The 12956-nt window shown below is 38.8% G+C and overlaps 1 protein-coding gene across 6 annotated transcripts in view; it reads left to right on the forward strand.

Annotated features, from left to right (window-relative positions):
* FOXP1 (forkhead box P1) overlaps positions 1-12703 on the forward strand; it is a 714752-nt gene extending 702049 nt beyond the window's left edge. For all 6 annotated transcript variants that reach the window (XM_054975302.1, XM_054975305.1, XM_054975306.1 and 3 more), the window contains one exon: positions 7505-12703. In XM_054975302.1, coding sequence (XP_054831277.1) covers positions 7505-7649 — 145 coding nt within the window. In that variant the 3' untranslated portion in view covers positions 7650-12703. The remainder of the gene's footprint in view (positions 1-7504) is intronic.
* Positions 12704-12956: the final 253 nt, after the last annotated feature.

A 12956-nucleotide genomic window follows, 5' to 3' on the forward strand; every position in this document is an offset into this window, starting at 1 on the left:
ATTAACTATGCGCTATTTGAAAACCCCACAGAATTGCCCTAATTCAGCTGTAACTTGATGGCACTTTTTACCATCCCATGTAAAATCAAGTTGGGTTTTTAATGCCAATTACTGTCTCCCATCTCCAATTTGCATGTGTCGTATGTCATACATAGAATTCTTATACTGTGGATACATGGCTGTTTCTATCAGCTATCCAGGGGAAAATGATTTGTTTATGATCATACTGTGAGCCCTTTGTTGATTTAATGATTGTATCTACATCCTTCTATCAACATTTGTTTACTGTGAGATATGATTCACAATTGTATGGGGAGAGCTTGAGGTGAGTGGATAGGGGAGGTAGCAATCAGCTATAACACCAAGCATACAGTAATAGTTCACAGTACTAGAATGTCCACATTGAAAACCAAATAACCCAAGCACACACCCCCTACGTACACACGGTGCAAATATTCCATTCAAGAAAGGCGACAAGGCCAGCAAAGTGTGAAAGAGGTGGTAATGTTTGTCATAACAAGTAAACAACTAGTGCGTGCAAGTCCAGCAAAGATCTGATACTCTGCGCAGGGGTCCCAATCTCCAGGGAGCAAATAATCCAAAAAGATAATTCTAGGCCAAGATACAATCCATGTAAAATCATGCTGGAGGAAACTTTAAGCCACTGCATGAACAGGTTGAAAGTATACTTTGGGCACAGATTCTGGCTCCAGTAGGCCACAGACTTGAGATAAAAACAGCTTTGAAAATCAATGCCATGATGACATGGTGAGCTGAGAGGCATACTCCTGGTTTGGGCAAAGGTGAGGAGGAAGCAGATCAGGGAATCTTTCCAAATAATCAAAGGGGAAGTCTGTGGACAGTGAAGGGATGTCTTTCTGCAGTTGCTGTTGTCTTTCACGGATGTGGTAAAATTAAGATGAGGTCCTGCTCCTGCTGCCAGCTTCTGGCTGTTTGGAATGCTAATAGCCAATATTAACTCTGTTTTGGCCCTTGTTATTAACTGTTCCTACATCTTTGAGATGAAGGGAAAGCCCTCAAATTCAAGGAAATGGAGATCTGGTCAGATCTTGATAGCTAAGCAGGGTCAGCCCTGGTTAGTACTTGGATGGGAGACCACCAGAGTAGTCCAGGATCACTAGGCAGAGTCAGGCAATGGCAAACTATCTTTGAACCTCTTTTGCCTTGGAAACCTTATGGGGCTGCCATAAGCGTACTGAGACTTGACAGAAAAAATAAAAAGAAGATAAAATTATATGCCAATGCAAGATATTAGTGCCACTGTGTGCAGTTATTGTCTGTGCATTCAGACTTCCATTTAGCAACTTGTTACAGTGATATTTTTTCTTTTCTTTTGCGCAAAATACACTTCCCGGCCATAAATTAAATTGTTTTTAACAGTGCTGGTATATTGAAATAGATCAAGCCTTAAACTTTATCACAAACTTGTTAACATGACAACTAAGCAAGTATAACACTGTAGCAGAAATCTTATTGCCATTCAGTCATTGCATTTTACGACATGTTGAAATGCCTGTGCTTCCCTCTCTTCCTCAGTCTTTCGAAACATTAGAAACGAGTTGCATAATTACAGCATTCGGATATAACACTTTCATCCATACGTGCTCCAAAGGTAGCCACAAAACAAATGGGTTGGTGCTGTGTAAGCTGCAGTGGCTTTAAACAGTGAGCTTTATTAAATGCTCCTGTTTTCCTAGAGTGGACAAAATTTGTCAGATGTGAAAAGAAGGAACCTGCAGTCAGTGAAGATATTCATAGTTAACCCTTTTCAGAAGTGAAAGGCCTTTCAGCTAAAGAGAAAGGTTGGGAAGTTCTGATACCTACAGTGAAATCCTAAGAAGAGTTACTCTAGTCTAAGCTCATTGAAATCAGTGGGCTTAGACTGGAATAACTCTGTTTAGGATTTCACTGTTAGTAAGAAAAAGGAAAGCATTTTTGACTTCTGGTGCCATCCTTTGGTGATTACTTTGTGTCTTTTTCATTTCTAGTTATTGGAGGATTTCTTTTACCCTGGAATTCAATCAGTGTTCACAGTATAGAAGACTCTATCCTCTGAGTCTGAAAGATTCCTAAAAGTGGTATCTGAAGCATATTTACACCCTTCTAAGTTCACTGAAACCAGTGGGCTTAGAAGGGTAACTGTGGCCCTTCCCTGTAAATTATCCATGTGTCTAAAATAATATATTGCATATACATTGTAGTATATATAATTACGACTATTAATAAGGTGTTGTAGCTGTTGGAAAGAATTAAAATAATAGGCATGTAGATGGAATTCATAATGTGAACATTTGGTAGCTGCTGTTTACTTACAGCTGCCATTCTGCTTCAGCGTCCTTCAACGCATGCCAGAATGCAGCCTTTAGAACAGAGGTTGCTAAGAGAAATGGGTGATTCCTCTAAAACGACCCCCACACCTGGACTCCATTCAGCAGTCTCTTTAATATGGTGCAGTAAGGTATCAGAAATTGAGCACGGTGCATGATTTGAAAGGCTTGGTTAGCTAGAATCTTACCCCTTTAAAACTAATATTTTGATGTTTTTTCTACATAAATTTAGATTCATTTTCTTTTTGCGGCAATATACCATGGCTTTGATAGAGCCCACCTGTGTAGCATATTGCCATGTTTTGGCATCTTATGCTTTCAAAGCACTCTCAAATCAGTTCTTTATCAACAGAAGAAGAAACAATTGTGTCTGCATACCCAGATTATTTGTATAGAGTTTTTGAATGACTGCTTTTTGTCTAGAGAGGAAATTTCGTATCTGCCTTTGTAGTCTTCATAGCAACTCCTTGGTTTGAATTAAAATGAAACTGATCGGACACATGAAGACCTTTGTGATGGCAAAAAGTCTTGAGAACTCTTGGAAACACTCTTTCCCAAGGAGTTGCAATAGGTTTTCAGAAGAGGTTTTGATGAGATGATAATTACTACATCTGTACACAGTCCAAACTTACCTTTTGCTAGTAACCATCAGTTGTATCTTACAGACATTTTGTGATTAAAAATGGATTTTTCTTCTTCAGCAGCCTCTTCTGACCTCTGCAAAGGCATCATCATGAGAACCCTGTGGGCAACACAGTCTAGCAGATTGGGAACTCCAGTGAGGAGAGAAATCAGGCTGGATCACTCTTCTTTCTATTCTTAGTGGCATGTCTGTAGGATACAGCCCCATGAGTTTGTACAAACAACCAATTGGGGATGAATCTTTAATTCTAGGTACTATTATAAAGTACCCGAGTTTATGATTTTATCACACAGCAATTCAGACAGCTTTATGAGTTACCAGGGTACATCTGCAGCCATAAAAAGAAGATAATTTCCTTGCCTCCAAGTACTAGTTGATACAGCCACTTTCATTTTTACATCAAAAGATTATTCCTCCAATATGCGTATGTTGAAAAGTTCAGAAAGAAGCGTTGCTGCATGTGAATTACTGCTGCAAGCTGACACACACGCATAGTGTTTGCCAAACTAGTATTAGATCTTCTACATCCTTGTGTTTCTCAAAGTGCTCTTGTTTCAGAAACAAAACATGGATGGCAATATTTGGTTGTTTAGAAAGGTTTTTTTTATCTATAAGGTAACAGTTGTAAGGGTCATAGCTTGCTTGTTCTCTTTATAGTGGATTAGATCCAAAGTAAGTTGCAGAAATGGAAGGCTCTTCTGTTCATTTAAGATATTGCAATTTCCATGGATTTCCCTTTTTAAACTGTAGCCTTTGAGGTGGTCTGCAGTGGGAATGGGAATGCAGGAAAGATCCATCCTGGAAGCAAAACTTAGCAAGAGACCTTTTGCAGGAAGTAACAGAAGCTGAGGCAAATGCCTTCATGTAAATTGTAAGGTCCTCAATCCACTGGATTTCAAGAGGTGGGCATTTGTCTCTCCAGCACTGTAATATGAGTCTTTTAGCTTCAAGAAGGGCACAAAGAGTCCATTTTCGTTGATCATTGGTTAGGTTTGAGGAGACGTGCAAATAGTTTAAAAATACATAAACATCCTTAAAAATCAATGAGTATTCAGATACAAAAATAATATCAGTAATAACTTTCTCCTCAAAAGATTGAATAACTGGACACATCCCAAGCATGTGCTAAAGAGACACATCCTGTAAGTTACAATACCAACAATTAGACACAGTACTTAGTCCTTTGCTTAAAAAGTACTGTTGTTACCCAATGAGGAGGTCTCCTTGCAAGTTGGGGGAATTAGCATGCAAGGAGGGGCAGCAAGAGGCAGGTAACTGTGAAATCACCTGCTAGAGAATTCTTTCAATAAAGAGGCATATGTTTCAATCAAAAGGGGGTTTTAATTGAAAATAATAAAGTTCAACAACACGCAAAGATCAACAGCACACAAACACGCACACAACACACACTCAGAGTTAGCTAGAAAGCAGTGGTAAAAATTAGATAGAGTTTGAGGGATTGGATGATAGTTACCATCCAGAAGAGGGCATCCTGGAGAGCGTTGAGCAACCAGCACATCAATGCAGAAGAGCTTGGTTGGAGGTCCAAGGGTGGGTACCTGATCTGAGAGCATGCACACAACTATGGCAGAGGGGTAGTCCAGTTATACTGTGGAACATACATTGGGGCAAGATTGCGTCTTCTGCCCCAAAACAATAACTTTGTCCCTGGGGTGGGACAAAGGACTGGAAAGCTGTCTTTGGGGCGAGACAATGAACCGATGAGCTGTTTCTGAGGTGAGACAATAAACTGGGAAGGTTTGATAAAGTCTTCCCAGGCAGAACTAAAATTATCAACAATGATTGACAACCTGCAATGTATGGGAGGTAAAGCTACCAGAGCACTTGAGAATAGGAGAGTGGATAAGGGAAGATCAGGGTGTGTTACGGTGATTAATTCAGGAATCCAGGAAGACCCTATTGTCTTAGGATCTGTGCACATCTGTGGGGCATAGGGGCTGAAGCTGGTCTATCCAGCAGTGATTTGGCTTCCATTTTTCTGCTTGCTTGGGCAGTATTTTGTGTTTGAAACATACAAACAAGGGGCTTATGGTGCAGCCATATTCATAAGCCTTCTTATTCATTCACTCATTCATTCAATTTTTAGCCCACCGTCCCCACGAACAAGCTCAGGGCGGGGTACAATAAAATGCTGAATGAGCATTTAAAATATATAACATGTATAAATATATAAATACATGTGTATATATGTGTGTGTATATATATATATATATATAAGATTTAAAATAATAAAACATAAATACCTAAAACAACTTATCAGATGGCGGCCCCCTCCATTTCCCCCAATCTGAACATAACAATCCAAGAGGAGTGGGTGGGGGCCATAGTTTTATTTTTTTTATTTTTATTTATTTGATTTGATTTATACCCCACCCTCCCCACAAATGGGCCCAGGGTTGCGAACAACATTAATAAAATACATTAAAAATCACATTCTCGTGACAGCACTTATGAGGGGTAGATGACTTTGTCGCCCCCCCTAGCATGAGACCGGTAGAGAGGCACCTAAGCAATCAGAAGGTCAAAGACTGGCCTCAACCATATGCCTGGTGGAACAACTCTGTCTTAACAGGCTTGCCAAAAGGACATAAGATCAGGTGTCCTCCGACAGAGAGTCCCACCAGGTTGGGGCCAGGACTGAAAAAGCCCTGGCCCTGGTTGAGGCCAGCCAGGCCTCCCTGGGGCCAGGGACCACCACTAAGTTCTTATTTGCAGATCTTAATGCTCTTCAGGGTACATATGGAGAGAGACGGTCCCGCAGGTATCGTGAGGACAAGTCTGACCACTAACACTCTGGTGTTCAGTATCCTGTAAACACATTTTTTTGCTGAACAAGTTCCTGTATTCTCCTGGAGTTTTCAGTAGCAGTCATCATGAGAATGCTAACTTGTAAATCTGGAACATGAATATTTATCTGTTAGTGCTCTTGTTTGGCTTGCTTGGCACATATACTACCCTAGTTTTCTCTTGTAGTGTGATTGCTGGTTACACCACAGCTGGTTGGCTTTGGCCTGTGTATAAATTGTAATGCTAGTCATTGTAACGGTGAGCCAGAATTGATTTTTGGTTTCTTCATCTGGCTTTCTCTTGGTCCACCAGAGAAGTCCCATCTACTCATAAATTCACCACTTAAATTAAGTTCAAACAGAGAATACTTAACATCCACGATTTGTTCTTTTTTCTGCCTGACCCAGTGAGAGTACAACATCCAGTGATTCAGATTATGTACATCACTATGAGACCTAATACTTTATTTTAAGGAATTGCATTAAACCTTGATTATTTAGGAACCAAATAGATTTTCCCTGATGAGTTGTGTTCTTATTGCCTCCATGATATTACCAGTGAAATCACACTTCCTTTCATAAAGTCTCTTAACAAGACACTGCTTACTTGCATGGGTATTTTACATATCAAAAGCTACCAAACAACAACAAAGAAAAGGAAGGTAATTTGTATTTGTAAAGGGGGTTGTTGTGAATATGATTTACGGACAACATTTTTCAATTGTTATCATGCCCATTTTGTATAATCAACCCTTGTTCCCCCTGTGGCTTATTCACATGCTCTTCCATAATGAGAAATTTGGCAGATCTCATCTCTTTAGTGCATCCTTAGTGCCCACCACGAGCTGAGGATCATGTTCTGCCTTGTTTACAGCTGACAGTGTTATTATTCTCATTAGAACTCTGCTTTCTTATCATATTGTTGTGTTGAGCGAGCCTTTTCCTCTCCGTTTGTGTTTCCTGGCAGGGCTTTTCTTCCCTTATTGACAGTTTGTAAAAATATGCATTAATTTGGAGTTTAAAGCATGTATCATGGTGTCTCTTTGCTGTGTTTGCTTGAAGTTGATTAATGATAGAACCTCACTTGGGGTCGTCCTCTGGAGACTTGCCTCACAGGTTCTGCATGTTAACTAGAGAAGCAGAACACACAGCAGCCGATGATTAGCCCAGCCTCCAGAAGCTCTGTGGGCTGATAAACCACTGTTTTTTGCTTTACAGATTCTTATTTCATTTATTTATCTGAAGATCGTATTAATCAAGCTAATGTGTCACTTGAGAGTGTTTTCTCTAAACCCCATGAAGAAACCATAGAGAAGCAAGGCCCTTTGTTTCTTTGCTCCACTGAAACTGTTTCTGTTCATGCGGGCTGTTTACTTTTGTAGCCAAGCTAAGATCCACTGTGTGACAAAATGGAGGGGAGGAAAGTTTTCACAAGCTTTTTCTCCTTTTGTTATGATTGATTGTACTGGTGGCAAATACTGTCCTCATTAGTTGAAGAAATTGTCTTTCTGGATTTTCATACATCTTGAAAAATTAAACTCTACTTTCTCCCAAAAGATCAGCTGTTTTTATTATTCCGAACCTAGTAAGTGCTTTTGTTATGCAAAACTGTCCTCCGAATTGTTTGTGGCTGTTTCCTACCAGTGAGTTTTAAAGAGAGGAATTAGCAGCCAACCAATGCTTCTTTTTCTTTTGTGTTTTCACAGGCACCCTGTGCATGTTAAAGAAGAACCATTAGATCCAGATGAAAATGAAGGACCACTATCCTTAGTGACCACAGCCAATCACAGTCCAGAGTTTGATCACGACAGAGATTATGAAGATGAAAATGTAAACGAGGACATAGAATGAGTATGTCTGTGGTCGGGATCCTGTGAATGAAGATTGTGGGGAGGGAGGAAAAAAACACTTCAAAATTAGCTGTGAAATCTCTCCCCCTTATTGTACAGTCTGGAGGATACTCTCGGTCCATTTTGACAGCTATAAAATATGTTAACTCTTAGTGCCATCAAGTATCCCATTTGGGAGTATTTTTGATTTTTCTACTTTTTGTTGAAAAAAAAAAGGAATTTGTACTCTGTGCATTGGATGGACTTGTTTGGTACTCGGGATTCCCTCTCACAGTCAACATCAGTGTTGTAAATTTATTCAACCGATTTGCTTACCTACTATTTGGCAGCAGACTCTGGACTGCAGTTCTTCCAGTTTGGGACACTGAAGACATGAAGCTGAGCATGTACACATAAATTGCAGATCAAGCCTTTCCCCAGATTTTAAGGATTCCAATGGACAACATATTTGCACAGTATCGCATGTTGATTATCACTGCCTTTACTTTTGTTTTCTTCCATTTGGGATGGGGAAGTCTGTGTGTGTGCGTGTGTGCATGTGTGTACATGCACATGTGAGTATGTATACAGAAGGGTTAAAAGAAAATTCTCCCCAGCTTTTTAATGTATAGCTTTTATTCCCCCCTCCCCCACTTCTCCTACACCGTTTAAGTTCTGACCTCAGGCCTCACTAGGGCCAGGGCCTTTTGAGGCTTAATGTTTTCTGTACTTTTGTGATGAATGTTATTAGGTGTTTTATTATACAAAGCTGAATGTCCTTTGAATTGTTTGTAGTTCTTTTTTTCTGCCATTCATTCCAGTTTCCTTCGGACGCCATCACATTTTTTTTAGCTGTGGAAAACATTCCATTTGGGGATCTGTCCCCCCCCCCTTGGAAAAAAAAGGAAGGTTCTCATGTTGCTGCTCTAATCTATGTGCAAAGTTATCTCCCAAAAGAAAGCAAGGCAGTACTGCAAGTGTGAGAATGAAAGGCAAACCAGCAGGGAAACTGTGTAGGGTGTGGAGCAAATTGATTCCACAAAGCAGTATATGTTGTCATGAACGTTTTGGAGTTTTTCTTTTTAATTTTGCAGCAATGATGGTGGTTAAACATCACAAAACTGAACAGCACAAAAAAAACTGAACATGCAGCACCCAACAAATTTTATTTTGTCAGTAATGAATTGCGCAATATTAGGATCTTCTTTTCATATTGTGAGCTTTTGAGCCATCGAATGCTTCTTCAATATCTGAAATGACCATATTGCGTACTAGACATGTATTATGATTTGCACTTGCAAATAGGGATTGTAGAGCATTGTGTACAGTGGTTTTTTTTTAAAAAACCAAGTTAAATAACAGTTCAAGGATTGCTAGGTAGCATCTATTTGTTAGGCTATGAATTAGATTTCAGGTGGAACTTGTTGGGAAGTCAAGAAGGCTCATTAGTCATAAAGTATTAATTTTAACTGGGCAAATTCTCTTACTGCAGTTAAGATTATTATGCAATATCACACCAACCAGTATCAAATAATGTACAATTGGAAACCTGTGGGTGAATTGGTACTGAGGCTTCTGTTGCAAGTAAACAGTGTTCTTCAGAGCAAATGCATGCCGAAAACTGCTGTTAAAGCATCAAGTACCCCTTAATCACTGGACATGAAATACTTTTTGTCCTCTAACCACTTCTCTGTAGCTCACTTATTTATGTTGGACTATAGCTTTTTTTTATTTCAAAAGCCGTTTGGATCTTAATTTATACTCTATTTTGTACCCTTCTCCCCCCCCCTAAAATTACCAAAGAATATTACACAAAGGTAAATTATGTTGTCTGTTATATGCTTTATCTTATGAAGCCAAATATCCTCTTATTGTTGATCAAAGGAGGTGAAAAAATTTAGAAGCAAATGACAAGATATGGGCTATGGCTAACCTGAGAAGAAAACTGCTCCATTAATAGGGTATAATTTAGAAGACCAAGTAGATGGCTGAACCAAAGTTGTGTTTTTATTTGTGTTCCTTTACTGTGACCAAATGAATTACTGTAATGAGAGAGCTTTGGAGGCTAAAGTTAGGGAACAGTATTAAGTGGAGGGAGCATCTAGGGGCAGCATTCCATCTTGGAGGGGAAAAGGATAGTCTGTTTTTCAGAAAAAATAGAGTATCCAAGAAAGATGAGACCGTTCTGTAGTGTACAGAGGACTTCCCCAACTTAAACTGGGCCATCTAAGAATATTGCATAAAATTATTTATCCTTTTCACTTGGTCTTTGGACTTTACTAATCCTAATCCCCTTTCGTTCAAAGCTAATGTCAGGACAGTTTATTTTTAATTTGGTTTATGTGCACAAGATTTTAGTGTGATAGTGACTGTCGTTTTTCTTCTTTGGTCAGCATCTTTCATGAGGAATAACAATTCTGTCCCCTTGTAAACATGGATACCATTTGAGTCAGTGGGAGATTTGCCAGTAACTTTTAACTGGATGCAAATTGTGGGTTTTGCTGACAGTTAAATATTTAAAGTCTTAATACTTTTTTCTTTGTCCTTCCCTAATTTTTTTTTCCATTTAAAGACGGGCAGTCTGTAGTCACTTCAAACATTTTTGGAAAAAACCTTATTCAGGCAGCTCCATGACGTGCAGGAGGTAGCCAGATGGGATCACAAGAAGGTATCCCCTGTGCTTCAAAACTGAGTGGTTTTGCTGATTAGCTTGGTATTCAAAAGGGGATAAAAATCTGGTAGATTAGTTCATTCTCCGCATGTGTAGCTAGACATGAGTAAAGATAACAGCATGAGAAACTGTTAGTACGCTTACCTCAGTTCAAACTGTTAGGGAATGAGTAAATAAATTTTTTTAAAAAATACATTTCACTCAGTTGCACTTAGTTGTATGTCTTGCATGCATAGTCTAAAGACTGTAGCAAAATAATAAAAGAGAAAAAAAATTAGACTTATCATACCATGCAGGTATCACTGTCCTGCAGAAGAACCAAGAGGAAAAAAAAATCTCAGGCTTTACATCAAGCAAACATTGCTATTTTTTACAAATTTCTGATTCTGTGTCCCTTTGAATATATTTAAAAAAAAAAACTGCTCCTGTCGGGTGGGGTTTATTATGTTGTACATATATAGCCCAAATGTGTCTCTGTGAGCTTTTTGTCTTTTTGGTGGGTGGAAGGTGGGGGTGGGGTGGCAGGGGGAGGAAATGGAGGGGAAATTCCTTTTTTAAAAAAGTCATTCCTGAAAAGGAATAAATGCATACTTGTTTGTCAAACCACCTTTTGCTTTTTGTGCAACTGCTTTATATTAACTATACTTTTAAAAATGCTTTGAAAAAAATCCTACTGTATGTAATGGAATTGCAGAATATGCTGCACATGTATTTTATTTAGCTATCCTTGCTTTAAAACTATTGGATGACATTTGCTGACACGTGGGAGAAAATCCCGGACTCTTTGTTTTGGTTTTGCCAGGGCTTTTTATCTCTTTTTGGCTTCTAAAATGTAACATAATTGACAGATTATCCCTCCCCCTCCCCCCCTGTTTTGGATTGAATCATTTTGTACAGGTTTTTGTTGTTGTTTTATGCTGTTCTTGTTTTTTTAAAAAAAAATACTTAACTCATCCCCTTCTGTTATACTACCACTGCCTATTTCTGGCTCTCAAGGGAAAAAGAAAAGAAAGAAAAAAAAGTTGTTTCAAAAAATGTTTTCTCCTGCTTCAGTAAATACTTTGCATGATGAATTCCAAGGTCACACTTTCAAAGTTTATCAGTGAAGTAGTCATTAATAATGGAGAGTGTCAAACTTATTTGAACTTTTTTATAAAAAAAATACTTTACAAGGTGCCAAGATGTAAAGACAATTTGTTACATTTTTTTTCCTCTAAGGAAAGCATACATGATGAAAGTAGTACCATGTAACAGGTAAACTGTTGTCAGGAATGAGAGTCAACGGCTACATTTTTCACACATACCTTCTAACAGAGACTCCTCTCTCTCTCTCTCTCTCTCTCTCTCTCTCTCTCTCTCTCTCTCTCTCTCTCTCTCTCTCTCTCTCTCTGTCACAAAGGCATGCACCACTTCCCTTCCCAGGTACACAAGCCATTAGCTTCAGTAATCTAGTGTGATATGGGAGGAAAGATATTATCTCACAGGCAGACGGACTCTGTGATGGGAGCTACAGGCACATGGTCCTGTGCTTCAGTTGCACATCTCCACCCCCATCTCTCCCAAGTACCCCTAATGGATACAGCCCCTAATAGATAGATTGTGATGGGTACACCATAAGCAACTTCTTGTACCTCCAACACCTTTTCTGGATCAGGCCAGCACAATTCAGCAATTCAGATATGTAAAAACCTACTGGATTTCTTGATCAGAAGCAGAAAGAAAGGGGAGATGAGACTTGTTTAAAAGGAGGGGACATTTTTTATTCTCTCTTTGGAGAATCCAACTATAATACCCATAACTAGATATCAGGATAGGAGAAGTAAGTGATGGGGTAGGGTAGGGAGGGGTATTATTCTACGAATAATACAGATCATTAGATATTTTATATATAAATATATCAAAGTTCTAAAAACTAATTTTAAACTGTTGTAGTTTTCAGAATGCTGATGGGCTACATTCCTTATAGCATGGAAAGTGTATGTTAAACTCTTTTCAAAAGCCTTTGGTACCTTTTGGTTAATGTACTTGGACAGAGTTTTTAAGATGTTGCAGTAATAATTTCTCATTCTAGTCTTGGAGGGTTACATTTGCAGATCTGTTCTACATCTTGAGCAAGCCCAGGGTTAGGTTACAGAATTTCCCATAAGCCTTGATGAAAATGGTACAGTCCAGACTGTTAGCATGGTGCTTCATGTGTATGTGCTGCCAGTAACAAGATTCTTCTTTTATTTTTAATTGTTTTTTGAGGCATACAAGAAACTCATTCCTTACATCAACTGTAATTCCATCATTCCATGTCTGTTGATGCAGACAATAAAATGTTGTGTAGTCAGTAATTATTACTGACATTATAGCATTCTCTAATGCAATAAAAGTGCTGGTTGTTCACACTGGTGATACATGTTCCCATGTGCAAAGTGTTTTGCTTTCCCTACATGCTGGCTAATGCTTAGATCCACCACAATGATCTTATACATGAAGGTTCCATGAGCAGGTATTTTCCAGACATGAATAGCTTTTCTGAACTTAAAAGTGGAACCTAATTTGCATACCTTGTGATATAAGGCCTGTACCTGCACATATGTTTTTTATCGCATGTACAGGTACAGCAAAGGAATGGTTTTTCTAATCAATCTTAGCTAAGCGTTTGGGAGTGCA

Source organism: Eublepharis macularius, chromosome 4 (genome assembly GCF_028583425.1).
Source record: "Eublepharis macularius isolate TG4126 chromosome 4, MPM_Emac_v1.0, whole genome shotgun sequence".
Lineage (NCBI taxonomy): Eukaryota > Metazoa > Chordata > Lepidosauria > Squamata > Eublepharidae > Eublepharis > Eublepharis macularius.